At 42.3% G+C, this 26487-nt stretch overlaps 1 protein-coding gene across 2 annotated transcripts in view; it reads left to right on the forward strand.

Moving 5' to 3' along the window:
- CCSER1 (coiled-coil serine rich protein 1) overlaps positions 1 to 26487 on the forward strand; it is a 918294-nt gene that overhangs the window by 766275 nt on the left and 125532 nt on the right. For both annotated transcript variants that reach the window (XM_030190693.1, XM_030190692.1), the window contains one exon: positions 17789 to 17872. In XM_030190693.1, coding sequence (XP_030046553.1) covers positions 17789 to 17872 — 84 coding nt within the window. The remainder of the gene's footprint in view (positions 1 to 17788; positions 17873 to 26487) is intronic.

The following is a 26487-nucleotide window of genomic DNA, read 5'->3' on the forward strand; positions in this document are numbered from 1 at the left end:
AAACATAGCATGTGAGAAATTAACGTTAAAAGAAATAAGGCAAAGTATCAATCAAGTAGAAGAAAAGAAAAATGCATTAGGTCGATTATATCATCCACACCTCTTTTTTATTTCTTGAATAGGATAAAGCATCTTATATGTACTTAATTTTTCTATAAGATATTCCTATTTGCCACAGTAAAGGACAATAATCACACATTTGTATGTGTAAAATAGGGTTAGATTATCACCTTCCGTAAACATAACTACAAGCATATATACTAGATAATAGTATGCATACTTTTACTGACATTACATGTGAACTACTCTGGAATGGAAAGGGATGTTAAAAACAAAACAAAACATTGAACTACCTGGGCTGGAAGATCTGGGATTTTAGTGCCCCATTGTTGAAGAAGAGGCTGTCCGGGAGCAAGGTAAGTTGCTGTTATCAGGCTCACGATTATTATAATGCCTCTTTATCCGTCCATGCTGCAACCTCGCCTTGAGTATTGCTTTCATTTCTGGTTGCCTTATCTGAAGATATAGTGGAATTAGAAAAGGTTCAAAGGAGGATGACCAAAATGATGGCTGGGGGGGGGGGGGGGGCATGATTAAAGTCTTCAAAATCATGAGTGGTGTATAACAGGTAAAAGTGAATTGATTTTTTACTCTTTCAAAAAGTACTAAGACTAGGGGACACTGGAGGAAGTTACATGGAAATACTTTTAAAATAAATAGGAAGATATATGTTTTCATCCAACGAATAGTTAAGCTCTGGAACTCATTGCCAGCAGTTAGCTTATCTGGGTTTAAAAAGGTTTAGATAAGTTTATGGAAGAAAAGTCCATAGTCTGCTATTGAGATAGCCATAGGGAAGCCACTGCTTTCCTTGGGATTAGAAGCATGGAATGTTGCCACTAATTAGGTTTCTGCCAGGCACTTGTAACTTGCTTTGACACTGTTGGAAGCAGAATAATGGACTAGATGGACCATTGGTCTGACCCAGTATGGCTATTCTTGTGTTCCTATGTTCTTAACTTAAAGTAGAATTTTACAGAGAATGTTGTGGTAAATGAGGTTTGAAAGTTCAGTTAATGAGTGAGCCCACAGGTTTATTGGGCTCAAGGTATGTTTGTGTGTTGTGTGAGCAGAGAGATTGCACAGTGGAATTGTGACATGAAAATGTTAGCTGTACCAGTGTTAAGTCTGATAGGCCATTATAGGATTGTTTGCTGACTGTGTGAGCCAAAGTGATAGAACTGCCAAAGGAGCAACTGCCAGATTGTAATATGATGATTAGAATAACATAGTTTGGTTGTTGTGCTGCTGAGCTCTCTTATTTATTGAAATATATGAGAACTCACTGCAGTTCCTTCCATGTGAGTGAGGAAAAGAAACTCATAAAATATTGTGGCTAACCTCATTTAGTATTAGAGGTTTGGAACATGAGATTTAGAGCACCTGTGAGTATGTGTGTGAGTGTGAACCAAATACAATTTGAGTGCTAGCCAAGAGGAAAAAAGAATAATTATCTTTTTATTTACAAGGGCTAGCCAGAATATAGTAACATCAAATAAAAGTGGAAGATTATATAAGAAGATAGGAAGACAGGATTTTTCCTCCTTTCATTTATTTGAAGTTAGGGAAGCAGGAATGGAAAACTTATCCAGATCCTGGAAGATGTCACTGAAGGCAAAGGTACCCAACATTCAAGAAAGCCCTAGGAATAGGAGAAAGAACCAGAAAGCTAAGTGACTGAGATTTTTTGAAAGTGTCACACAAAGGGACAGAAGGTTAGATGAGAGAGAAATAGAGAGACAAGTGAGAATAAGAGAAAACTTACCTGATGCCGGATCCTTGAGGATGTCATAAGTACATAAGTATTGCCATACTGGGAAAGACCAAAGGTCCATCAAGCCCAGCATCCTGTTTCCAACAGTAGCCAATCCAGGTCACAAATACCTGGCAAGATCCCAAAAAAGTACAAAACATACTATACTGCTTATCCCAGAAATAGTGTATTTTCCCCAAGTCCATTTAATAATGGTCTATGGACTTTTTCTTTAGGAAGCCATCCAAACCTTTTTTTTTTAAACTCTGCTAAGCTAAACGCCTTTACCACATTCTCCGGCAACAAATTCCAGAGTTTAATTACACATTGAGTGAAGAAAACGTTTCTCCAATTTGTTTTAAATTTACTACATTGTAGCTTCATCGCATGCCCCCTAGTCCTAGTATTTTTGGAATACTAGGAAGCGTAAACATCTACCCGTTCCACTCCACTCATTATTTTATAGACCTTCTCCCCTCAGCCGCTTTTTCTCCAAGCTGAAGTGCCCCAGCCGCTTTAGCCTTTCCTCATAGGGAAGTCGTCCCATCCCCTTTATCATTTCCGTCGCCCTTCTCTGCACCTTTTCTAATTCCACGATATATTTTTTGAGATACGGCGACTAGAAGTGAACACAATATTCGAGTTGTGGTCGCACCATGGAGCGATACAAAGGAATTATAACATCATCATGTTTTCCATTCCTTTCCTAATAATACCTAACATTCTATTTGCTTTCTTAGCCGCCGCAGCACACTGAGCAGAAGGTTTCAACAACAACGACACCTAGATCTCTTTCTTGGTCTGTGACTCCTAACGTGGAACCTTGCATAAGGTAGCTATAATTCGGGTTCCTCTTTCCCACATGCATCACTTTGCACTTGCTAAAAATTAAACGTCATCTGCCATTTAGACGCCCAGTCTCCCAGTCTTGTAAGGTCCTCTTGTAATTTTTCACAATCCTCCCGCGATTTAATGACTTTGTATAAATTTGTGTCATCAGCGAATTTAATTACCTCACTAGTTACTCCCATCTCTAGGTCATTTATAAATATGTTAAAAAGCAGCTGTCCCAGCACAGACCCCTGGGGAACCCCACTAACTACCCTTCTCCATTGAGAATACTGACCATTTAACCCTACTCTCTGTTTTCTATCTTTTAACCAATCTTTAATCCAATTTCCTCTGGAGTCTTTCATGAGGTACTTTGTCAAACGCCTTCTGAAAATCCAGATACACAATATCAACCTGCTCACCTTTATCCACATGTTTGTTCACCCCTTCAAAGAAATGTAGTAGATTGGTGAGGCAATATTTCCCTTCACTAAATCCATGTTGACTCACGTCTCATTAATCCATGCTTTTGAATCTGCTCTGTAATTTTGTTCTTTATAATAGTCTCTACCATTTTGCCCAGCACCAATGTCAGACTCACTGGTCTATAATTTCCCGGATCTCCTCTAGAACCATTTTAAAAAATCAACGTTACATTGGCCACCCTCCAATCTTACGGAACTACGCTTGATTTTAAGGATAAATTACATATTACTAACAATAGCTCCGCAAGTTCATTTTTCAGTCCTATCAGTACTCTGGGATGAATACCCTCCGGTCCAGAAGATTTGCTACTCTTCAGTTTGCAGAACTGCCCCATTACATCCTCCAGGTTTACAGAGAATTCATTAAGTTTCTCCGACTCATCAGCTTCGAATACCATTTCTGGCATTGGCATCCCACCCAAATCCTCCTCGGTGAAGACAGAAGCAAAGAATTAATTTAATCTCTCCGCTACGGCTTTGTCTTCTCTGATCACCCCTTTTACTCCTCGGTCATCTAGCGGTCCAACCGATTCTTTTGCTGGCTTCCTGCTTTTAATATACCTAAAAAAAATTTTACTATGTATTTTGGCCTCCAACGCAATCTTTTTTTCGAAGTCCCTCTTAGCCTTCCTTATCAGCACTTTGCATTTGACTTGACATTCCTTATGCTGTTTCTTATTATTTTCAGTCGGTTCCTTCTTCCATTTTATGAAGGATTTTCTTTTAGCTCTAAAAGCTTCCTTCACCTCACTTTTTAACCATGCCGGCTGTCGTTTGGTCTTCCATTCTCCTTTTTTAATACGCGTAATATATTTGGCCTGGGCTTCCAGGATGGTGTTTTTGAACAGCATCCACACCTGATGTAAATTTTTAACCCTCGCAGCCGCTCCTCTAATTTTTTTTCACAGTTCTTCTCATTTTATCATAGTCTCCTTTTTTAAAGTTAAACGCTAATGTATTTGATTTCCTATGTATACTTACTTCAAAGCTAATATCAAATCCGATCATATTATGATCACTGTTATGAAACCTGAAAGAGAAGACAAAAGAAAAAACAAATGAAAGGATCTAGTACTTTATGAAGGGAATTCACCTGAATAGTTCTAAGAAAACGATTTATGTGGCTAGTCTTTATACATATCTGAGAATGTTCAAAAAGAAAGTTCTTTAGTCTTGTAACCCTGTAATTGAAACATATGTGTTAATTTGTCATCTGCAAGTTTTGAAATTAAATTGATAGCCATTCAGCATTTAGTAGTTCATCATATAATAAAACAATTTAATGCTAAATTTTCTGGCTTGGCATGGAGATTATTTTGGGGAAACTACTGTGACATATCTTAACATTTTCCTAGCGTGTAATATTATGCACCACCACCAGAGGGCTTACATTAATTTAAAACACGCCAGTCCATATTCAAAATGATTTAACCAGCCGGAAACAGCTGCTGTCCAGTTAAATCGCTTGTCCAGGGCTAGCCACTAATTTCCAAGAGCACTTAACCAGGTATTACCACTGAAAATTAGCAGTTAGCGCCTAAGTGAAAACCTGCTATTATGAGGGCATTCCGGAGAGGAGTCAGCATGTTGCCAGTTAAATACTGATATTCAGCAATTAACCGGCCAGGTTAATCACATAAATGGGACCACATAAATATTGACTTTATCGACTATGCCAGTGGTTCCCAAACCTGGCCCTGGAGGCACCCCAGCCAGTCAGGTTTTCAGGGTACCCACAGTGAATATTCATGAGAGAGATTTGAAAACAGTGGAGGTACTGCATGCAAATCTCTCTTATGACTATTCATTGTGAATATCTTGAAAACCTGACTGGCTGCGGGCTCCACAGCCAGGTTTGGGAACCACTGGACTATGCGTTAGCTGGCTCTGCAAAAAACAGTTAGTCAGTGTCATGGTCTGGCATTGAATAACCAGGAATAACGCCGGTGGCAGTTAATAAAACGCTCACTACTGCCAGCTGAATAGTTTCCCAAGAATTTATAGCCCACTGTTTCATCAATGAGCTTCAAGGTGGGTTAAATACAAGTTAACATCATACATTTAGAATGCTATACCATCTGATTTGTACATTTAAAATTTAAAGGGGTATGTTTTTCTAAGGTGCAGTAAGCTCGCATTGAGCTTACTGCTGCTCTGTAAAAGGGTCCTTAGATATGCAAAATAGCAGAATGCTTAATACAGTCACTGAGGAATAAACATGTTTCATCCAACATTATAAAATACAATTAATTTGGAGGAAAAGAGCCTCAGTTCATACTGGCCAATTTTGTTTGTGAATTAGAAAATATCACTGACCCCTTCCAGCTCCTTTCTATCATTGGCCAACAAATGTCCTTTTAATTCAAATTTTATCTTTTTTTTTTTCTTTTTTTCTTTATCTTTCAATCATCTTTCTTAAAAACTCTTCAATTAACACCATATATTCAAATCATATATAGATGCTGGAAAATTAGAAGCACTTAACTTTCAAGCGGATGATCCCCTTAAGATCATCTCATACGATCACATCCAAGTCCCGTTCCTCTTTCGTGCACAAAAGTTTTCACCCCCTAAACTGTATAGTTCCGTTGGTTTTTTTGCAGCCAACTCTAGATTTGTTAGCATTAAATCTAAGCTGCCAAATTCCAGACCATTCCTTTAGCTTCACTAAGTCTTTCCTCATGTTATCCACACCATCAGGGGTGTCTACCCTATTGCAGATTTTGGTATCATTCACAAAAAGGCAAACCTTACCAGATAGCCCTTCATCAATATCACTGGCCCCAAAAAACTGGCTCAAGAACCGAACCTTGTGGCATACCACTAGTTACATCCTTTTCCTCAGAGAGAGCTTCATATACCACTACCCTCTGTCACCTTCCACTCAAACAGTTCCTAACCCAGTCAGTCACTTTAGGGCCAATACCAAGGGCCTCAGTTTATTAGTCTTCTATGCAGAACCGTGACAAAGATTTTGCTATAATCTAAACACACGACATCTAATGCTGTCCCTCAATCCAACTCTCTGGTCACCCAGTCAAAGAAATTAATCAGATGTGTCTGACAAGACCTGCTTTTAGTGAAACCAGGTTGCCACAGGTCCTGTAATCCATTGCATTCCAAAAACTTTACTAAGTGCTTTCCAAAGTGCTCTGCTCAGACAAATGGTCATGGAACCCACGAAGGAGGGAGCGACGCTGGATCTGGTGTTCACAAATGCGGATAGCGTGTCAAATGTCCGAGTGGGTGCCCACCTGGGCGGCAGTGACCATCAAACAGTTTGGTTTGATATGACTGCTGAAGAGGAGGGTGGACACTCAAAACTCAAGGTCCTGGATTTCAAGCATGCTGACTTTAGTAAAATGGGGAATACCTAAGGAAGGAGCTGATGGGCTGGGAGGACATAAGAGAAGTGCAAGGACAGTGGTCCAGGCTGAAAGAAGCTATAAATAGGGCCACAAACCTTTATGTAAGGAAAGTAAATAAAAGCAAGAGAAAAAGGAAACCGCTATGGTTCTCCAAGCAAGTGGCTGAGAAAATAAAAGCTAAAGAGTTGGCATTCCAGAAATACAGAAAAACTCAAGACGAGGAACACGGGGAGGAATACCGGAGGAAACTGAAAGAAGCCAAGAGAGAGATACGTCTGGCGAAAGCGCAAGTGGAAGAACAAATGGCTAGAAAGATAAGGAGGGGTGACAAAAATTTCTTCAGGTATATTAGTGAAAGGAGAATGACTAAAAAGGGAATTGTGAGACTAAAAGATACTGCAAACCACTATGTAGATAATGATGAAGAAAAGGCAAATTTGCTAAATAGATACTTTTGTTCTGTTTTTACTGAAGAAAATCCGGGAGAAGGACCACGATGGACTGGCAAAAGTTCATTTGAGAATGGAGTGGATATAGCACCATTCACGGAAGAGAATCCAGCTTATAATTGAAAAAGAAAAACGCCTATATTGTGACCCAAATCGGGAGATAGACGTTTATCTCACAAAAACGAATAAAGCGGTATAATCGAAAGCCGAATTTGGACGTTTTCAACTGCACTCCGTCGCAGATGCGGACAAAGTTGATGGGGGCGTGTTGAAGGCGTGGTGAAGGCGGAACTGGGGCGTGGTTATCGGGCGATCAGAGATGGGCGCCTTTCGCCGATAATGGAAGAAAAATATGCGTTTTTAGTGAGAATTTAGGGCACTTTTCCTGGACCCTGTTTTTCCACGAATAAGGCCCCAAAAAGTGCCCTAAATGACCAGATGACCACTGGAGGGAATCGGGGATGACCTCCCCTGACTCCCCCAGTGGTCACAAACCCCCTCCCACCACAAAATATGCCGTTTCACAACTTTTTATTTTCACCCTCAAATGTCATACCCACCTCCCTGGCAGCAGTATGCAGGTCACTGGAGCAGTTATTAGGGGGTGCAGTGGACTTCAGGCAGGTAGACCCAGGCCCATCCCCCCTCCACCTGTTACACTTGTGCTGGTAAATGGGAGCCCTCCAAACCGCCCCCCAAACCCACTGTACCCACATGTAGGTGCCCCCCTTCACCCCTTAGGGCTATAGTAATGGTGTAGACTTGTGGGCGGTGGGTTTTGAGGGGGATTTGGGGGGGCTCAACACCCAAGGGAAGGGTGCTATGCACCTGGGAGCTCTTTTACCTTTTTTTTTTTGTTTTTGTAAAAGTGCCCCCTAGGGTGCCCGGTTGGTGTCCTGGCATGTGAGGGGGACCAGTGCACTACGACTCCTGGCCCCTCCCAGGAACAAATGCCTTGGATTTATTCGTTTTTGAGCTGGGTGCTTTCATTGTCCATTATCACTGAAAAACAAAAACGCCCAGCTCACAAATTGTCGAATAAAACATGGACGTCTATTTTTTTCGAAAATACGGTTCGGTCCGCCCCTTCACGGACCCGTTCTCGGAGATAAACGCCCATGGAGATAGACGTTTTTGTTCAATTATGCCCCTCAATGTGTATCAACAACTAGAAAAACTAAAGGTGGACAAAGCCATGGGACCAGATGGGATCCACCCCAGGATATTGAGGGAGCTCAGAGAGGTTCTGGCAGGTCCTCTTAAAGATTTGTTTAATAAATCCTTAGAAATGGGAGAGGTTCTGAGGGATTGGAGAACGGCGGAGGTGGTCCCTCTTCACAAAAGTGGTGATAGGGAAGAAGCTGGAAACTACAGGCCGGTAAGCCTCACTTTGATTATTGGAAAAGTAATGGAAGCGATGCTGAAGGAAAGGATAGTGAATTTCCTGGAAGAAAATGAGTTGCAAGATCCGAGACAACATGGTTTTACCAAAGGGAAATTGTGCCAAACGAATCTCATTGAATTCTTTGATTGGGTGACCGGAGAATTGAACCGTGGACGTGCTATAGACGTAATCTACTTAGATTTCAGCAAGGCTTTTGACACGGTTCCCCACAGGAGGCTCTTAAAAAAACCGGATGGGCTGAAGATAGGATCCAAAGTGGTGAACTGGATTAGGAACTGGTTGATGGACAGGTGCCAGAGGGTGGTGCTGAATGGAGTTCGCTCGGAAGAGGGAAAGGTGAGTAGTGGAGTGCCTCAGGGATCGGTGCTGGGGCCGATTCTGTTCAATGTATTTGTGAATGACATTGCCGAAGGGTTAAAAGGTAAAGTTTGCCTATTTGCGGATGATACTAAGATTTGTAACACAGTGGACACCCCGGAGGGAGTGGAAAACATGAAAAAGGATCTGAAAAAACTAGAAGAATGGTCTAAGGTTTGGCAATTAAAATTCAATGCGAAGAAATGCAAAGTGATGCACTTAGGGAGTAGAAATCCAAGAGAGACATATGTGTTAGGCGGTGAGAGTCTGCTAGGTACGGATGGGGAGAGGGATCTTGGGGTGATAGTATCTGAGGATCTGAAGGCGATGAAACAGTGTGACAAGGCGGTGGCCGTAGCTAGAAGGTTACTAGGCTGTATAGAGAGAGGTGTGACCAGCAGAAGAAAAGAGGTGTTGATGCCCCTGTACAAGTCATTGGTGAGGCCCCATCTGGAGTATTGTGTTCAGTTTTGGAGGCTGTATCTTGCTAAGGATGTAAAAAGAATTGAAGCGGTGCAAAGAAAAGCTACGAGGATGGTATGGGATTTGCGTTACAAGACATATGAGGAGAGACTTGCGGACCTGAACATGTATACCCTGGAGGAAAGGAGAAACAGGGGTGATATGATACAGACGTTCAAATATTTGAAAGGTATTAATCCGCAAACAAACCTTTTCCGGAGATGGGAAGGCGGTAGAACGAGAGGGCATGAAATGAGATTGAAGGGGTGCAGACTCAAGAAGAATGTCAGGAAGTATTTTTTCACGGAGAGGGTGGTGGATGCTTGGAATGCCCTCCCTAGGGAGGTGGTGGAGATGAAAACGGTAACGGAATTCAAACATGCGTGGGATAAACATAAAGGAATCCTGTGCAGAAGGAAGGGATCCTCAGGAGCTTAGCCTAGAATGGGTGGCAGAGCTGGTGGTTGGGAGGTGGGGCTAGTGCTGGGCAGACTTATACGGTCTGTGCCGGGGCTGGTGGTTGGGAGGCGGGACTAGTGCTGGGCAGACTTATACGGTCTGTGCCGGGGCTGGTGGTTGGGCGGCGGGGATAGTGCTGGGCAGACTTATACGGTCTGTGCCAGAGCTGGTGGTGGGAGGCGGGACTGGTAGTTGGGAGGCGAGGATAGTGCTGGGAAGACTTATACAGTCTGTGCCAGAGCTGGTGGTGGGAGGCGGGGATAGAGCTGGCCAGACTTGTATGGTCTGTGCCCTGAAGAGGACAGTAGAAATAAAAAAGTAGCACATAGGAGTTTATCTTCTTGGGCAGACTGGATGGACCGTGCAGGTCTTTTTCTGCTGTCATCTACTATGTTACTATGTTACTATGTTTTAAAAGCAGAGTTCTTAAAACATTTTTGTTTCAGAAATATTTTGTGTAATAAGTAAGTTTTATGACCTATCGTTCATAGTTGTAAAATGCTTTTGTTTTAGCTGAAGTTATGTCCGGGTGCCCCCTAATTTGTAATACGCAATGAACTAAAGAAGCCTTGTATAACATAACATAACATAATATAACATAACATATTGTTCCTGACCCATGAATCCTAGACAGTGATTGTTTTAGGTAGCTCTGAGAAGCCTGGAGGAGATGAGGTCATAGGAGTCAACATTTTAGAATGACTGGGGATATTAAACCATCACAAATTATCCCTCCCTGGACAAAGTGAAGGCATTTGCTCAATATTGAGGGTGCTTCAAGCACCCACAGCATGCTCATAACTGGCACTTATGTGTAGGGTATCTTGGAGGAGTCCAGGGGGTCAATGGAGGTTGGCGACAATGCTTGAATCCTTCACACCTATGGTATCTTTGGATGGGTCTTTGCTGGGGGGAGAGCCCCTAGGCCTCTGGACCACGTGTCTTTATATACTGCATTGGCCCCTTTTGGAGAAGTTTCTTGAAAGCAGTATAATGCTGCTTGTGAGGCTGATCACAAGTTTTGTTAATCCTTTACCATAGGAGTCACTAACCTGTGTTACTGAGTTAGCGTAGGTTAGTGATTCCCCCAGTAAACTAAGCTATGGTAAAATGTTGTATTTTATGGCAGCTTAGTAACTTCCTCCTAAGTTATTATGTAACTTTATGAGATCTTGGATCCTTATCAATTTTCATTCTGTCTGAAACATGAAATTAAAACTTTATTGTTATCTTGTTTTAGAATAATCTGAAGAGTCTAAGTGCTTTGAAAATGAGCCTCATTTTCTCATATTTGCTGTTTTATGAATGATGCATCTTGTATATTTTAACCTTAAAGCAGATGATCTGTGCTTTGCTTTAATGTGTTTTTAATTTATTTATTTATTTTAGTATATGTCAAACTGTATTTTTTGCCTGGTTGTATCCTACTTAGAATACTAGATTAGGTGGGCTAAAAATGTTTTTTTTTAATAAGAAATTATTGCATGGGCACATATGCAGTAAGACAGCTGAACCGGAAAACAGAAACATGTTGTAGGCTTTGTTCTTTCTATACAAAAAAAATTGTATTTTTCAAATTGTCATTCTTTGATTTGTAATCATTTGCTGTGCTCGGTGTTTTAAATCTTTCACAGCAAAAGCTGCTCTTCACAACCCCTGCTTAGTAATACCATTTTCAGATGACCTGTAAATGTAATAACCATATACTCAGAACAAGGCAGCAGAAGGCAGAGATAGATAACTGCATATACTTTTACTGAATTCCCAAATTCCTTTTACCTACAAAGTGCCAGTCTTGCATTATTCTAAATTCAGGTCCTGTATAGGCCACTTCACAGAGATAACAAACATGTTTCCAGACTGGCAACATGGCATAGGTTATCTAGGAGAATGTCAAGAGTACAAGCAAAGTCAAATATAAGCTAAAACAAAAATGTCTAAAAGGGGTTGCCTAAATCTTCTTTAGCCATACTAACTGAGTAAGCCACCCAAACTGAGAGCCCCTTTTACCAAGCTGCGGCAAAAGGGGGCCGGCACTGGCATTGGCACGTTTTACATGTGCGCCAAGGCCCCCTCCTACCGCAGCTGGTAAAAGGGAAGTCTCGCTTTTCTACAGGAAATGGCTGGGTGGAAAAATGCTATCTCAGCATATACGTACCTTAGAAAGATAGTAATTGCGAAAAATATAGTAGGGAAGGCCGTAAAGCAAAAAAGAACCAAGGAGACCCGGTTCTCAATTAAAGGTGTTTATTATAATCCCAACAGATAATTTCAAGGAATCAACACGGACCATGTTTCAACCTTTATCAGGAGTCTTAAAATCTAAAATATTAAGAGGTCGATATTCAAAGAGATTTAAATAGCCAGGAGAGGCTCCTGAGTGTTTAAATTGGTCGTCTAGGACTAACCAGGGATACTCAGCGGCACTAAACCGGACAGTGCCCACTGAATATCCCCTCTAACCAACCATGCTGAAACCAGGTAGTTTGTGGCAGGGGTGTACTCACAGGTGGGCCTGAGCCCACCCAATTTGGGCTCAGGCCCACCCAACAGCAGGTGCATCTTAACAGCACTGGGGGAACAGGCTGGGCTTCCGCTGTCCTAAGTCATTTTCTTCCAATGGGGCCCGTGCAGCATCTCTTCTTCATTTCTTACCTTACCTCACCCATCCCATGACTCTCCTTTCTTCAGTGGGTCCACAGCAGTGGCAGTGATTCCTATACACTGCCTGCTGCTAACCCAGAAGCCTCTCCACTACTGCAGCTTCCAGTTTCTCTGCCTGGGTGGGATGCGACAGAGGGTTGGCTTCCAGGTTAGTAGCAGGCAGCATATAGGAATCACTGCCGCTGCCAGGTACCCGCAAGGAGGGTCATGGGAGGGTGAGGTGAGGGAAGGAACGAAGAAGAGATACTGCACAGGGAGGTGAGAGAGGGAAGGCGAGTTGTTGCATGGGGGGGGGGGGAGAGAGGGAAGGTAAATTGCTACATGGGTAGGGGCAAGAGAGGGAAGTCAACTTGCTACACAGGGGGACAAGAGATGGAAAGTAAATTGCTGCATGGGGGGCAACAGAGGGAAGGAGAGTTGCTGCATATGGGGGGGGGGCAAAAGAATGAAGAAGAGATGCTGCATGGAGGTGAGAGAGGGAAGGAGAGATGCTACACAGAGGGCAAGAGAGGGAAGGAGAGATGCTGCATGGAGAGGGGAGAGAGGGAGAGATGTTGCACAAAGGGCAGAGATATGCTGCACGGGTGAAGGGAGGGAGAGAGAGATATTGCATGGAGAGGGGTGCAAAAGAGGAAGAAATATTGGGCATGATGGTGAAGGGGAGAAAGGGACAGATGTTGGACCACGGGCACAATGGAGGAAGGGAAAGAGAGAGAGAGATGGTGGACAATGGTATGGGGGAGAGATGTGAGAGGGGGAGAATTGTTGGAGGGGAGGAAGGGAGAGATGCAGCAAATCGGTGGAAATGGAAAAGAAAGGCGGGGAGAGATACTGCATGGACAGGGGAGAGTGACGAGAGAGGGAGAGATGGTGCATGGGAGAGAGAGAGGAAGAAATGTTAGGCATGATGGTGGAGGGAAGGAAGGGAGAGATGTTGGACCCAGGTCACAAGTGATGGAGAGAGAGAGAGATAGAGGGGCATAATCGAAAGTTTTGCTGAGGACGTCCTCGCAAAATGTCCCAGTGGAGGGGCAGGGAAACCCATATTATCAAAACAAGATGGATGTCCATCTTTCGTTTCGATAATACGGTCGGGGATGCCCAAATCTTGAAATTTAGGTTGTCCTTAGAGATGGTTGTCCCTAGACTTGGTTGTTTCTGATTTTCGGCGATAATGGAAACCAAGGACGCCCATCTCAGAAACGACCAAATGCAAACCCTTTGGTTGTGGGAGGAGCCAGCATTTGTAGTGCACTGGTCCCCCTCACATGCGAGAACACCAACCGGGCACCCTAGGGGGCACTGCAGTGGACTTCACAAATTGCTCCCAGGTACATAGCTCCCTTAGCTTGTGAGCTGAAACCCCCCCCCAAAAAAATAACCCACTACCCACCACTGTATACCACTACCATAGCCCTTATGGGTGAAGGGGGCACCGAGATGTGGGTACAGTAGGTTTCTGGTGGGTTTTGGAGGGCTCACATTTACCACCACAAGTGTAACAGGTAGGGAGGGATGGACATGGGTCCGCCTGCTTGAAGTGCACTGCAGTACCCACTAAAACTGCTCTAGGGACCTGCATACTGCTGTGATGGAGCGGAGTATGACATTTGAGGCTGGCATAGAGGCTGGCACAAAAGATTTTTAAAGATTTTGTTTGAGGGTGGGAGGGGTTAGTGACCACTGGGGGAGTAAGGGGAGGTCATCCACGATTCTCTCCGGTGGTCATCTGGTCAGTTAAGGCACCTTTTTGTGGCTTGGTCGTAATAAAACAGGACAAGGTAAAGTCGTCCATGTGCTCAGCAGGAACGCCCTTCTTTTTCCATTATGGGTTGAGGACGCGCATATGTTAGGCACGTCCAAGTCTCACCTTTGTTACGCCTCCAACACGCCCTCATGAACTTTGGTCATTACCGCAACGGAAAGCAGTTGGGGATGCCCAAAATCGACTTTCGATTATGCTGATTTGGGCGACCGTGTCAGAAGGACGCCCATCTTCTGATTTGTGTCAAAAGATGGGCGTCCTTCTCTTTCAAAAATGAGAAGAGAGGGAGGGATGTTGGTCAAGTGGGGAATGAGAGGGGGGGAGAGATGCACAGGAGGTGGAGAGGGGATAAAGAGAGAGATATTGGATCCAGGAGCAGAAGGAAGTGATGGAGAGATGCTGGACAATGGGAGTGAGGGAAGAGAGAGAGTAATACTGGACCATGAGGGAGAGAGCAGAAGGGTGGAGGGTGGAAGATGCTGGGAATTGTGGAACCATGTGGGAGAAGCCAGAAAGGGGAGGAAGAGGGTGGCAAGGAAATGAATGAGAGGATAGTGTTTACAGAGGGTAGAAATATGGTAATGGGAATGGAGGGCTGAGGAAGGAGTGAGATGGTGAATGAGACAGCTAGCAGATGAGATAAGATAGAGATTTGATAGGTAGCTGAAAATTAAAGAGGAGGAGAATAGTGAGAAAGAGGGTGAAATTTGAGTTGACAGGCAGAAAATAAAAGATAGGAAAGAGATAAAAAGGAACGAGCATTATGTCAGATGCAGGTGTAGTGAGGGAATAGACTGGAGAGAGGGGAAAAGAAATGGACAGCAGCTGCTTGAAAAAGAATTAGCAGATGACAGACAGGAAAGTATAAAAGAAAAATTGGAATTAACATGATGGAAAAACAAAATGTCTAGACAGCAAAGTTAGAAAAAAAATCATTTAATTTTGAATATTTTATGTGGAATATGTTAGTTGTGGGAAATGTGCATAGCAAATATCTCTGTATTGTGTTCAGTAGAAAAGGAAATGCATTTCTGTTTTTTGTCTAAATATTTTTATTTCTAATTTATGATCCCCTGTTTTAAATTTGGTGAGAGTAATGGCAACTGGGGAAATTGGAAGAGGCAGGGAGGAGAGGGGATCAGGAGTATTTATATTTTGAGGTGGGGTAGGACGGGGCAGAGAAACTTTTGTGGCCACCACTTTGGGCTCAGGCCCACCCAAAACTGGCTGTCTGGCTACGCCACTGGTTTGTGGGCAGTGTGAAGGCGGAGTTAGGGTGGAGTCAGGACAGTATAGAAAGCTAGCTGGTTAGCAGAGATTTTCAATCTTCTAACCAGCTGAGCAATCGTATAAAGTTAGGACAGAAAAAAAGGCTTTCCTAACTTTATGCAGTAAAGGCAACTGAGCACCAGTCTGAATATCGGATGGTGCAAGGTTAACATTTTGGGTCATGACAATCCCCCATTCCAACCCCCCCCCCCTCCCTCAATCTCTCCCCCCCCTCAAAATATATACACGCACTCTTTCATTGTTTACTGTGGAAGGGGAGGGGTGACCAGTCTTCCTTTATATTTAGGCATCAGTGGAAAAGGCAAAAAGGATATTTAACTGATAATGCCACACCCAAGTCAGAGTGTTTTGAACATCTTGCTACTCAGTTGTCATCTTGCTTCCCTCTTATAAGCAGGTTTACATGTTTTTTACACATGCAGATTTTCAAAGGCATTTCTGTAGATAAATTAAGGTTTTGTGTGCATAAATAGGCTTTGTGAAAACTGCACAATACATACATACAGGGCCAGACTGAGTAAATGGTGTCCAAAGTCAGACATCATTATGATCCACACTAAGCTTGTATTCTGTAAAAGATGCTCTGCCAGAGCATTAGGGAGTTTGGTGCAGGAGGATTGTACTGGCGCATGTGCAGAAGAATAACCACGGTAAGCTGCTCCTGTGCACATGCACCTGGTAAAACCCAAATGTGAAGCACACATTGGTGTCTGTTTTCTGTGGCCTAAATATAAGCGTTTTTAGTTTCTTTTAGCTTGGACGCTTATATTTAGACATAGGAAACAGAGCAACGTGTACTTTTGCTTGGGTCTGCTGTTTCTCATGACAAGCACCTGTGGTCTTGCACGGGCTTCCTTCTGCTCCCAAAAACAGTCAAAACTGGCAGATTTTGCAGAAAGAATCATGAGAAATCCTCTCTTCCAGCACCCAAATTCCTGCTCCAACCTGGCGTTATTTCTTGCAGCAGTAAGGCAGTTTTGTTCTGGGTGCTCTTTTCTGAGCATTGGTGAGGAATACAAAGAGGGGCATAATCGAACTGGGACGACCATCTCTAAGGGCGTCCATCTCTAAGGACGTTCTGCTGAAGGGGTGGGGAAACCCGTAATATCGAAACAAGATGGGCATCCATCTTTCATTTTGATAATACGGTCGGGGACACTCAAATCTCAACATTTAGGTTGACCCTAGAGATAGTTGACCTAAATATTGAGATGGTCAACCTTAGAGATGATCGTTTCCGGTTTTCGGCCATATGGAAACCGAGGATGCCCATCTCAAAAACGACCAAATCCAAGACATTTGGTCGTGAGAGGAACCAGCATTCGTAGTGCACTTGTCCCCCTCACATGCCAGGACACCAACCGGGCACCTTAGGGGGCACTGCAGCGGACTTCACAAATTGGTCCCAGGTGCATAGCTCCCTTACCTTGGGTGCTGAGCCCCCCAACCCCCCCTAAAACCCACTCCCCACAACTGTACACCAGTACCATAGCCCATGGGGATGAAGGGGGGCACCTACATGTGGGTACAGTGGGTTTTGGGTGGGTTATGGAGGCCTCACATTTACCACCACAAGTGTAACAGGTGTGGGGGGATGGGCCTGGGTCTGCCTGCCTGAAGTGCAATGCACCCACTAAAAACTGCTCCAGGGACCTGCATACTGCTGTGATGGAGCTGGGTATGACATTTGAGGCTGGCATAGAGGCTGGAAAAATGTTTTTTCATATTTTTTTTGAGTGGGAGGGGGTTGGTGACCACTGGGGAGTAAGGGGAGGTCATTCCCAATTCCCTCCGGTGGTCATCTGCTCAGTTTGGCCACCTTTTTGAGGCTTGGTCGTGAAAAAAAAGGGACCAAGTAAAGTCGACCAAATGCTTGTGAGGGATGCCCTTCTTTTTTCCATTATCGGCCGAGAACACCCATCTCTTAACCACGCCCCCGTCCCGCCTTCAGTACACTGCCAACACGCCCTTGGGAACTTTGGTCATCCCCGCGACAGAAAGCAGTTGAGGCCGCCCAAAATGGGCTTTCGATTATGCCGATTTGGGTGACCCTGAGAGAAGGATGCCCATCTCCCGATTTGTGTCGGAACATGGGCGTCCTTCCCTTTCGAAAAAAAGCCTGAAAATGACCTCATTAACATGAACTTGACTACATATATTTGCATACTATCTGTACTAGTGCCTGGTGTGCTCGTTGTCTTGCACTAGACCCCTCTGCACATTCTGCTGAGATAAATGTGGGTGCTAGTACGATGCTAATGGCCCCTAGCGCCCATGTTTATTTTTGAGCATGGCCTGAGAAGCTGAGCTTCATTTCAGGGATGTGATTATCTCCCACTGTTTGCCTTTGATTTTGAGATCCAAAGAAATTGTGCTAAACCTATTAAAGTACACGCGTTAATCTGTTGTTGTTGTTGTTGTTGTTGTTGTTTTTTTGCAGGATATCATGAAAGATGAGTGTTCAATGTTGAAGCTGCAGCTCAAGGAAAGGGATGAACTTGTTTTTCAGCTGCGAGAAGAACTGGTAAGCGATGCATGTGCCTTGTCTCCAATTATTTACCTTCTTCTTTTTTTAACATGAAGTCATTGGTTCATGCACACAGGCACTAAAATTTCATTCTGCCTCACTTATTATCTTCCCCGATCCCCTATTCAGTCCTGCCCCAACACTCCTTCAGCAATCAATTCTCAGAAATAACTAGACTCATACCAATGATTTTGTAAAGAAGAAACATTCTTTAAATATGGATATGTAAAATTGCAGCGTACATTAATAAACAATTGAAAAGTTAATTCGGAATGCTTATTCACAACTTATCTGGGGCAATGGGCACACCTCGCATCAAGTACACAACTCAGGACTATTTCTTTTATCCATCGCTACCGGGCAAATTCAGCTGTTGATAGGAAAAAAGCTATACCCCCCTTATACCATTGGAACTGTGCATATTTCCTGGTCAAAAAAAAGCCTCACTCATGGACTGGCATTTTAGCAAGGAAGTCCAACTCAGAATTTGGATGTCCCAAGGCAGATTGTCACAAATGGAAGTCTATCTCACACGAATTTTAGAACAGGCTTATCTTGTTCTAAAATACATGTGAGCTGGACATCCTTGTAATGGAAACGTCCAGTCTGAATATCCATTTTACAAACTGAAGCATCCAAAGTATGAATGGGAGAAAACAAGGGACATGGAGGTCTGTATGGCAGCATAGTAATTTCCATCTTACAGAATGGCTTCACAGACATCCATGCAGAGCAGAGGGATAGCCTTATGGTTAGAGCAGTGGGTTGAGAATCAAATGACCCAGGTTCAGATCCCACTTCAGCTGTTTGTAATTGTTTTTTTAAATTGTGAACCCTCCAGGAATAGAAAAATACCCTACTGTACCATACCATTTCCATGGCTTGCAGGTGTCTTATGTATTCATGTACAGTATGTATTTTTCTGTCCCTGAAGGGCTCACAATTTGAAAAAAAAATAGCTGAAGTGGGATTTCAACCTGGGTCCCTTGGTTTTCAGTCCACTGCAGCAACTATTAGAATACTCCTCAGATCTGCGTGCTGCTGTGTTAAGAATGTTCATACTACTTAAAGCTGCTGTAGAGCCTGGTATCCCTTGCCAGTTTCACGTTAATGGAGAGGAAGGGGACAACAACCACTGGGGGTTTAAGGAGGTATCCCTCCAGTGGACAGCTGCTCAATCGAAGCACCTTTCTGTAACCTGGGAGTGACAATGTTGTTCAATGTACTAGGTCAAAGTACTTAAGTAAAAGTAAAAATAAATGTATATTTTAATATTTAAGTGAAAGTAAAAGTACAGTGAAGAGCACATTAAAAAAATTAATTTAAGTCAAAGTAAAAAAGCTATTGCCCTAACATAATTTAGAGATGGGAGTAACTAGCGAGGTAATTAAATTTGCTGATGACACAAAGTTATTCAAAGTCGTTAACTCACGACAGGATTGTGAAAAATTACAGAAGGACCTTACAAGACTGGGAGACTGGGCGGCTAAATGGCAGATGACGTTTAATGTGAGCAAGTGCAAGGTGATGCATGTGGGAAAAAAGAACCCGAATTATAGCTATGTCATGCAAGGTTCCACGTTAGGAGTTACGGACCAAGAAAGGGATCTGGGTGTCGTCGTCGATAGTACACTGAAACCTGCTGCTCAGTGTGCTGCTGCGGCTCGGAAAGCGAATAGAATGTTGGGTATTATTAGGAAAGGTATGGAAAACAGGTGTGAGGATGTTATAATGCCGTTATATCGCTCCATGGTATGACCGCACCTTGAGTATTGTGTTCAATTCTGGTCGCCGCATCTCAAGAAAGATATAGTGGAATTGGAAAAGGTGCAGCAAAGGGCGACTAAAATGATAGCGGGGATGGGACGACTTCCCTATGAAGAAAGACTAAGGAGGCTAGGGCTTTTCAGCTTGGAGAAGAGACGGCTGAGGGGAGACATGATAGAGGTATATAAAATAATGAGTGGAGTGGAACAGGTGGATGTGAAGCGTCTGTTCACGCTTTCCAAAAATACTAGGACTAGGGGGAATGCGATGAAACTACAGTGTAGTAAATTTAAAACAAATCGGAGAAAACATTTTCTTCACCCAACGCATAATTAAACTCTGGAATTTGTTGCCGGAGAACGTGGTGAAGGCGGTTAGCTTGGCAGAGTTTAAAAGGGGGTTAGACGGTTTCCTAAAGGACAAGTCCATAAACCACTACTAAATGGACTTGGGAAAAATCCACAATTCCGGGAATAACATGTATAGAATGTTTGTACGTTTGGGAAGCTTGCCAGGTGCCCTTGGCCTGGATTGGCTGCTGTCATGGACAGGATGCCGGGCTCGATGGACCCTTGGTCTTTTCCCAGTGTGGCATTACTTATGTACTTAATACTTTTTGAGTAAAAAGTAAAAGTACTACAACTACAATGAATGCAACTATTGTTACTGTTTTTATCCCAACAAATTTTTATTGTGCTACAATTTAATCCACTTTGCTTTTAGTAAAACTAAATTTTGAAAATGGCTGTCACTCATGTGAGTATGCTTGTGAGTCATTAATCCAGCACTGCTAAAAAAGTTCAACAACTGCACTAGCAGAAACTGGATTGCTCAGTCTGATAAAAAAAAGTTCCTTCAAATCAGGCCAGGTTGCAATATTACTGATGTCTTCTGATCGAGTCTGCAGGTTATGATCAAAATAATCTCTGAAACACTTGGTTTCCATACAGCAAATAATACTTTATCATCATTATTGTCATTATCATCTGCATTAGAAGTAGTGCTAATTCATCACTTGCATCTTCATCTTAAGTACATAAGTATTGCCATACTGGGACAGACCAAAGGTCCATCAAGCCCAGCATCCAATTTCCAACAGTGGCCAATCCAGGTCACAAGTACCTGGCAAAACCCTGAAAAAGTTCAATACATTTTATCATTATCATTCTGTCCAATTACAGAGAAGGCTTTTACAAAGTTGGAATTATTATCTGTTGCTCTAACAATTTTTTGTCTGATGGCCAACTCTGTTTGAATATCTTTGAAAACTGATGCAAAAATGTCAAATATGTGGGAATCCATCTGTCTGAAGACAATACAAGCAGTCTTCATCTCTAAAGACTTAATCCGATGGACAGTCACCCCAATGTAAAATTTTCCGTGGGATGAAAAGTAATTTGTTGTGGTAGACACATATGTCTGTTCACAAAGAATTGCTACCAACTTCAGCTTCATCTCCAGTTTAAAGGGACCCAACTCATCACTATTCTGGTTGACTGGAGACCAGTAACCAGTTCAACAAACACAGACAACTCAATTGTTCTTATAGGCTATATTCACTGAACAGCAAAATTTGAGATGAGATAAGCCAATGTTTATGTGATAAGCTTTGCAATAGCAAAATCCTGTTGCCAGTTTTGCTGTTTCATTTGGTTTACTGAGGAATCATCATTTACATCTCCCTTCTTCTTTTACTTTTTACTTTTAACTGCAAGCATTAGATGTAACTAAGCAAAAGTAGTAAAAATTGGTGAAGTTATTACTTCAGTAGAAATAAAAGTACCAAATGTCTTCATGTGCTTCTTTACAAGTAAAGGTAACAACACTTTTACTTAAGTACACTAACTAGTTACATTTACTTAGTTACTATACAACACTGAGTACCAGGTTTGAATAATAACATCCATATTTTTAGACTTGGATGCCCCTCCCCTTTTGTGATCAGAGCTGGATGTCCATACTTTGGGGCCTCCCTAGTCATGCCCAAAACATGCCCAGACCACATCATCTTGCCATATGGATGCACTGCTGTGTTAGACATCTATTTCCTGCCTTAACAAAATTGGGATTTGGCTGTCCATGCAACATGGACACCTAAATGCCAATTTTAAGATGTTTAAAACAAGAATAAAGCTTCAAAAATAATCACTATAGTAGCTTCACCTTTCAATCCAATTCAAGATTACCACTCAAAATGTGTTAGCCCACTCAATCCACGAAAGAGCAGTTGAGCGCCATTATGCTCTTAAGAATAAAATTGTGTGGAAGAGAGTAGTTTTGTCCTAGCTGTAAAAGCCAACACTGTACCAGGATACATCAGTTGTACTTACAAGTTCTTTCATCAAAGGGATGGGAAGAGTCAATTTCCTGTAGTCTCTGTCCATTATATCTCAAAACATTACTAACTGTTTGCCCAGACATGCTAATTCACACCATGACCCTTGGCATTAATACTTTTCTTGCTGTGAGTTCCCTACTCAAGGGACGATGTGCCTATGTGTAACTAACAAACATCTTATGCATTCTTATATATTGCATGTCCAGGGCTGGAGCCACTTTTATTTTGGCATATCCTTGTAAATGTATGATATGGTTGGTTGGGGGTGATGGGGGGGGGGGGATAAGTATGTATTTTTTGCCCTGGAGAAGCTACATGCCTTTCTAGATATGAACAAAATTATTTAGGGTTGGTGATTTTGGTAGTAATTAAGAGGTATATTTGCTAAGGTGTGTTAGCGTTTTTAACGCGCCTCTAAATTTAAGGCAAGTTAAACGCTAACACACTTATACATTTCTATGGGCACATTAGTGCCACTTAGTAAACCTAGCCCTAAGTATAAGATGGAAGTTTTGTGTTACTTCTTATGCTTATTTTGTGTTAAAAGTATTCTTTAGGATCTCCCTTTAATTCTTTTATTTGGTTTCTTGAATTTTGAAAAATTGTGCATTTAGTGTAATTGTTGTCTGTGTTGCTGGATCAAGAGTAGTCTTGCATTTAAATGTTGAAAAAAAGTATAAGTATAAAATTAAATAAATAAATAAATAAAATGTTCAGGTCTATGTCTGAAAGGTGCACCTTGCCTGACCAATACATTGAAGGACAGTTTTCAGCTACTAAGCTGTTGGAATCTTTAAACTATTTATAAATATGTGCATCAATCTATTCCATATTTAATGGGCTTCTTTAGTCATCTTTCTGTAATAACTCACATGCCAAACTTTCTGAGGAATGATGTGACACTAGATAAGAGCAATCATTTTGCGTTTTTTGAATGTGCTTTAAACTGCTTATGAATATTGCGTTGTTGTGGCCCAAGTGAAGGATTACTGTCTAGTGAAATATTACAGTTTTGTATATTCTGGAGAATTAGTAGCATTAATTGATTCCACTGTATCTCATGGATATCCCTCTGTGAGATATACATTCCTCTGCTAGCCATGTCCAGATGTTCATCTAATGGCTTAGCTAATAAATTTTGTGTGAGCCCATTCCATGAAGGAATCCTCACATATCCAAACATAGTGTAGGCTCCTTGGTATATCTGGAATTGATAAAAATGCATTAACAGCAAGCACATGGTATTTTTCAGGATGTACAAACAATATCCCTTCTGTGGCGATATCGATCTACCCAGTGACCTAGCTTGTTTGGTTGATAGGTCTGCAAATGTTGCCAATGGCCATATTACCTATCTGTAATGAGTATGCACCATGTCAGCTTTTATTCAAGTCCACAGGTACTAAGCTTGTATTAACTTTGTAAACTGATACCAAGAAAGAGGGCAACCATTCCTGTGTATCAGTTGAAACAAGGTTACAACTTATAAGAGACTAGTATTTTGTGAAGTTCAATACTGGGTAAAATGTTGAAGCCATGCAGCTAGTGTAATACTAGTCTTGGGTCCAGAGCACTGTGGTCCATCTTAGACCTGAAGACTACCTGTACCTTGTCCATCCACATATATGTTTGTTTGTTCATCTACTTGATATACTGCCTATTCTGTCTCGTGAATATTCATTGGTAAACTATTAACAATCATTGTGCCACTTGTTTATTTACAGTAAATATCTCTTTAATTCACATTAATGAAAAACACACAATCAACATTCCTTTAAAATATAGCCTGAAAAGTCTCACAGCTGGAGGTCATCTTGCCATATACAATACTAAGACAAGAAGCGCTATACATTCTAATGATACGTCCAATTTAAGGCGAATTGGTCCGTCAACTGTCTTTCATATAAACAATCCTTTACCATTGCTAATAGTTCATAACTGTCCATGTTGAAACTTGGTTGGCAGGGCTATTTCCATTGATAATAGTTTGTTTAATATCTTGGTACCTCTGTCATATGGTTTTAACTCTGCTTTAGTCTTGCTAGGCTTAACTAAATCTCTTGTTAAGGCAAAATTCTCCCCTTATTGCTGGGTGCCGTTCAGTGCTTCTGATAATCCAGTCTTTACACGACTGGGAGACTAAAAGGCTGATTCTTAAAACCACGTTTATGACCACCTCAGTTAGGAGGTTCTGCCGGTGAGGGCCATCAACCTCTCCGCTGGACTTCTTATTGCCAGTAGGGCAATAAGAATGGCACCCAGAAAACTAATATCTTTGATTATCCCATAAAAGTACCATGTATCATGTTGCAGGTAATACCTTTTATTAAATTTAGAATTAAGATAAATATAAAATGGAAGAGAACAAGGTGGCAAAGAAAATCCCACAGCCAGTCTGCCTCTCTCTCAGGCGCATATCTTCCCCCTCCCCTCCCACCTTCAGAGAGCTTGTTGATTTTCCTGTGTCATGAGACTGCAGCTGCAAGGTCAACAAGTTCTTCAAGCCTCAAGTTGCTCAAAACTGTCTGAGAGCTCCAAAAAAAAAAGGTTTGTTGCCCTTACAATAACTCCTTTCAATTTTGTCCACTGCTTCCCAGACAGCAATTCCTTGAGGTAATCCTCCATCTGAATAAAGTTAGTTTTTTGAAGTCTAGAACTTTAACCTTTGAATGAACCCTCTCCACACCAATCTTAATATTAAACCACACTATCTGGTGATCACTGGATGCCAGATGATCTCCTACTATAACATCAGAAACACTTTCCCCATTAATAATCACTAAGTCCAGTATGGCCCCATCCTGCTATGCTAATCAGGGCTATTGCCAGCAATTTTTCCATTTTCTCAGACTGAGTGGAATTCTGCCTTGCTAGCCTCAGCAATTGATTTCTACAAGCATATGCCACTACAGAAAAGACTAACACTGCATTTGTATCCATTGTGATGGATAAGTACTTGCCAAGTTGGACAGAGCTTTTGAGATTAAGACACTGTGATTTGCATCTATGCACGACTTTTTGTTACAGGAACATTTATGGTGCTTCACAGTCCACTCATATGAAGCTCTGCTTTGAATCAATCCGCCGCCATTTATACTTTGCTGGCAAGCAGAGATTTTTGCAATATTTGCTTTCTTATTTGTTATATTGCTTTGATGAATTGTTAAATGAAGAAACCTTTTCGCTTTTCTTTCCCTCAGCTTGGGATTTCTCTATTGGCGAGGCTTATAAAACACTTAGGAATAGAAATTTGCTGTTTTACAAAAACTTTTATTGATATGACTGAAAAAGTGAAGTCAACTAAGACAATATTCTTCTGTAAGATGTATTTGAAAGGAAGTCAGAAAGAGAAAATAGAAAAAGAGGGACTTAAAAGGGATTTAAAAATACTGGGGGTAGACAAGGCTATGCAACATTGAGGCCAAATCAAAAAAAGCTGCACCCCCTGTGTTAGGTTATTTGAGGACTAAGGAAAGAGAAATATCCAATTTGGAATGAAGAGAAAAGGGTATAAAGGGAACAAAAATAGATGAGGTGTCAATGGATAGTTAAAGATAGAAGGAAGCTGCCGTAGTCTTTAATGAAGCTACATTATTCCTGACAGCGCTGGTAAGAATTCAATTTCCAGATGTGCTCTTGAGTTGAACTGACTCCAGGTAACAATACACAATGAGGAACACCCCCCCCCCCACCCCTTTCATGGTTATTTGCCATGATGCAGGAGTGATTTGCCTTTGCCTTCTGCGCAGTGTGAGGCATTACTATGTCACTGCTACTCAACATAGAGAAACCAGGGTGTTAAATGCCAAGTATCAGGAAGAACTTCAAAGACTTCCTCAATACCCAATCAACTAAAAACAATGTATGTCTATAGATAAATGAATGTATATGAGGGCAGGACCACAGGAACAGCTGAAACAGAAGCGAAAGAAAAAGCTGTCGGAAGCGGCGTCCCTGCGTGCAGGAGGTAAAAACTTTTAAGCAGACAACTCTTACAAAGGGGAGGGCTAGACAGGTGGGGAATGGGAGGGGGGTCCTAAAATGAAGGGGGGGGTCAAAAACGGCACGGGGGTCCTGAAACGACAGAGGGGGGAAGGGGGTCCTGAAACAATACGGGGGGGGGGGGGGGGAGATTACTGGAAATCCACTGGAAGGGGAGGGGGTCCTGGAACTCGTAGAGAGGGGGGGAGAGGCAGAGCGGGAAGGGAAGAGGGGGGATGGGAAGAAGTGGGAGGGGGGTCCTGGAACTCGGATGGGAAGAAGTGGGAAGGGGTTCTGGAACTCAGACAGGAGTGGAAGGGGGGAAGGGGAAGGGGGAAGGAGGGGTGGAAGAAGAGGGGGAGGGGGTTCTGCAAACTCTCGGTCTCATACACTCTCGGTCTCACAAAGAGTCTGTGTATCGCACACATACTCTCACACTCGCTGTCTCTCACACACACTCTCTCTCACACACACTGTATCTGTGTGAAACACACACTCTCTCTCTTTCTCTCTCTCACACTCACTG

Source organism: Microcaecilia unicolor, chromosome 2 (assembly GCF_901765095.1).
Source record: "Microcaecilia unicolor chromosome 2, aMicUni1.1, whole genome shotgun sequence".
Taxonomy (NCBI): Eukaryota; Metazoa; Chordata; class Amphibia; order Gymnophiona; family Siphonopidae; genus Microcaecilia; species Microcaecilia unicolor.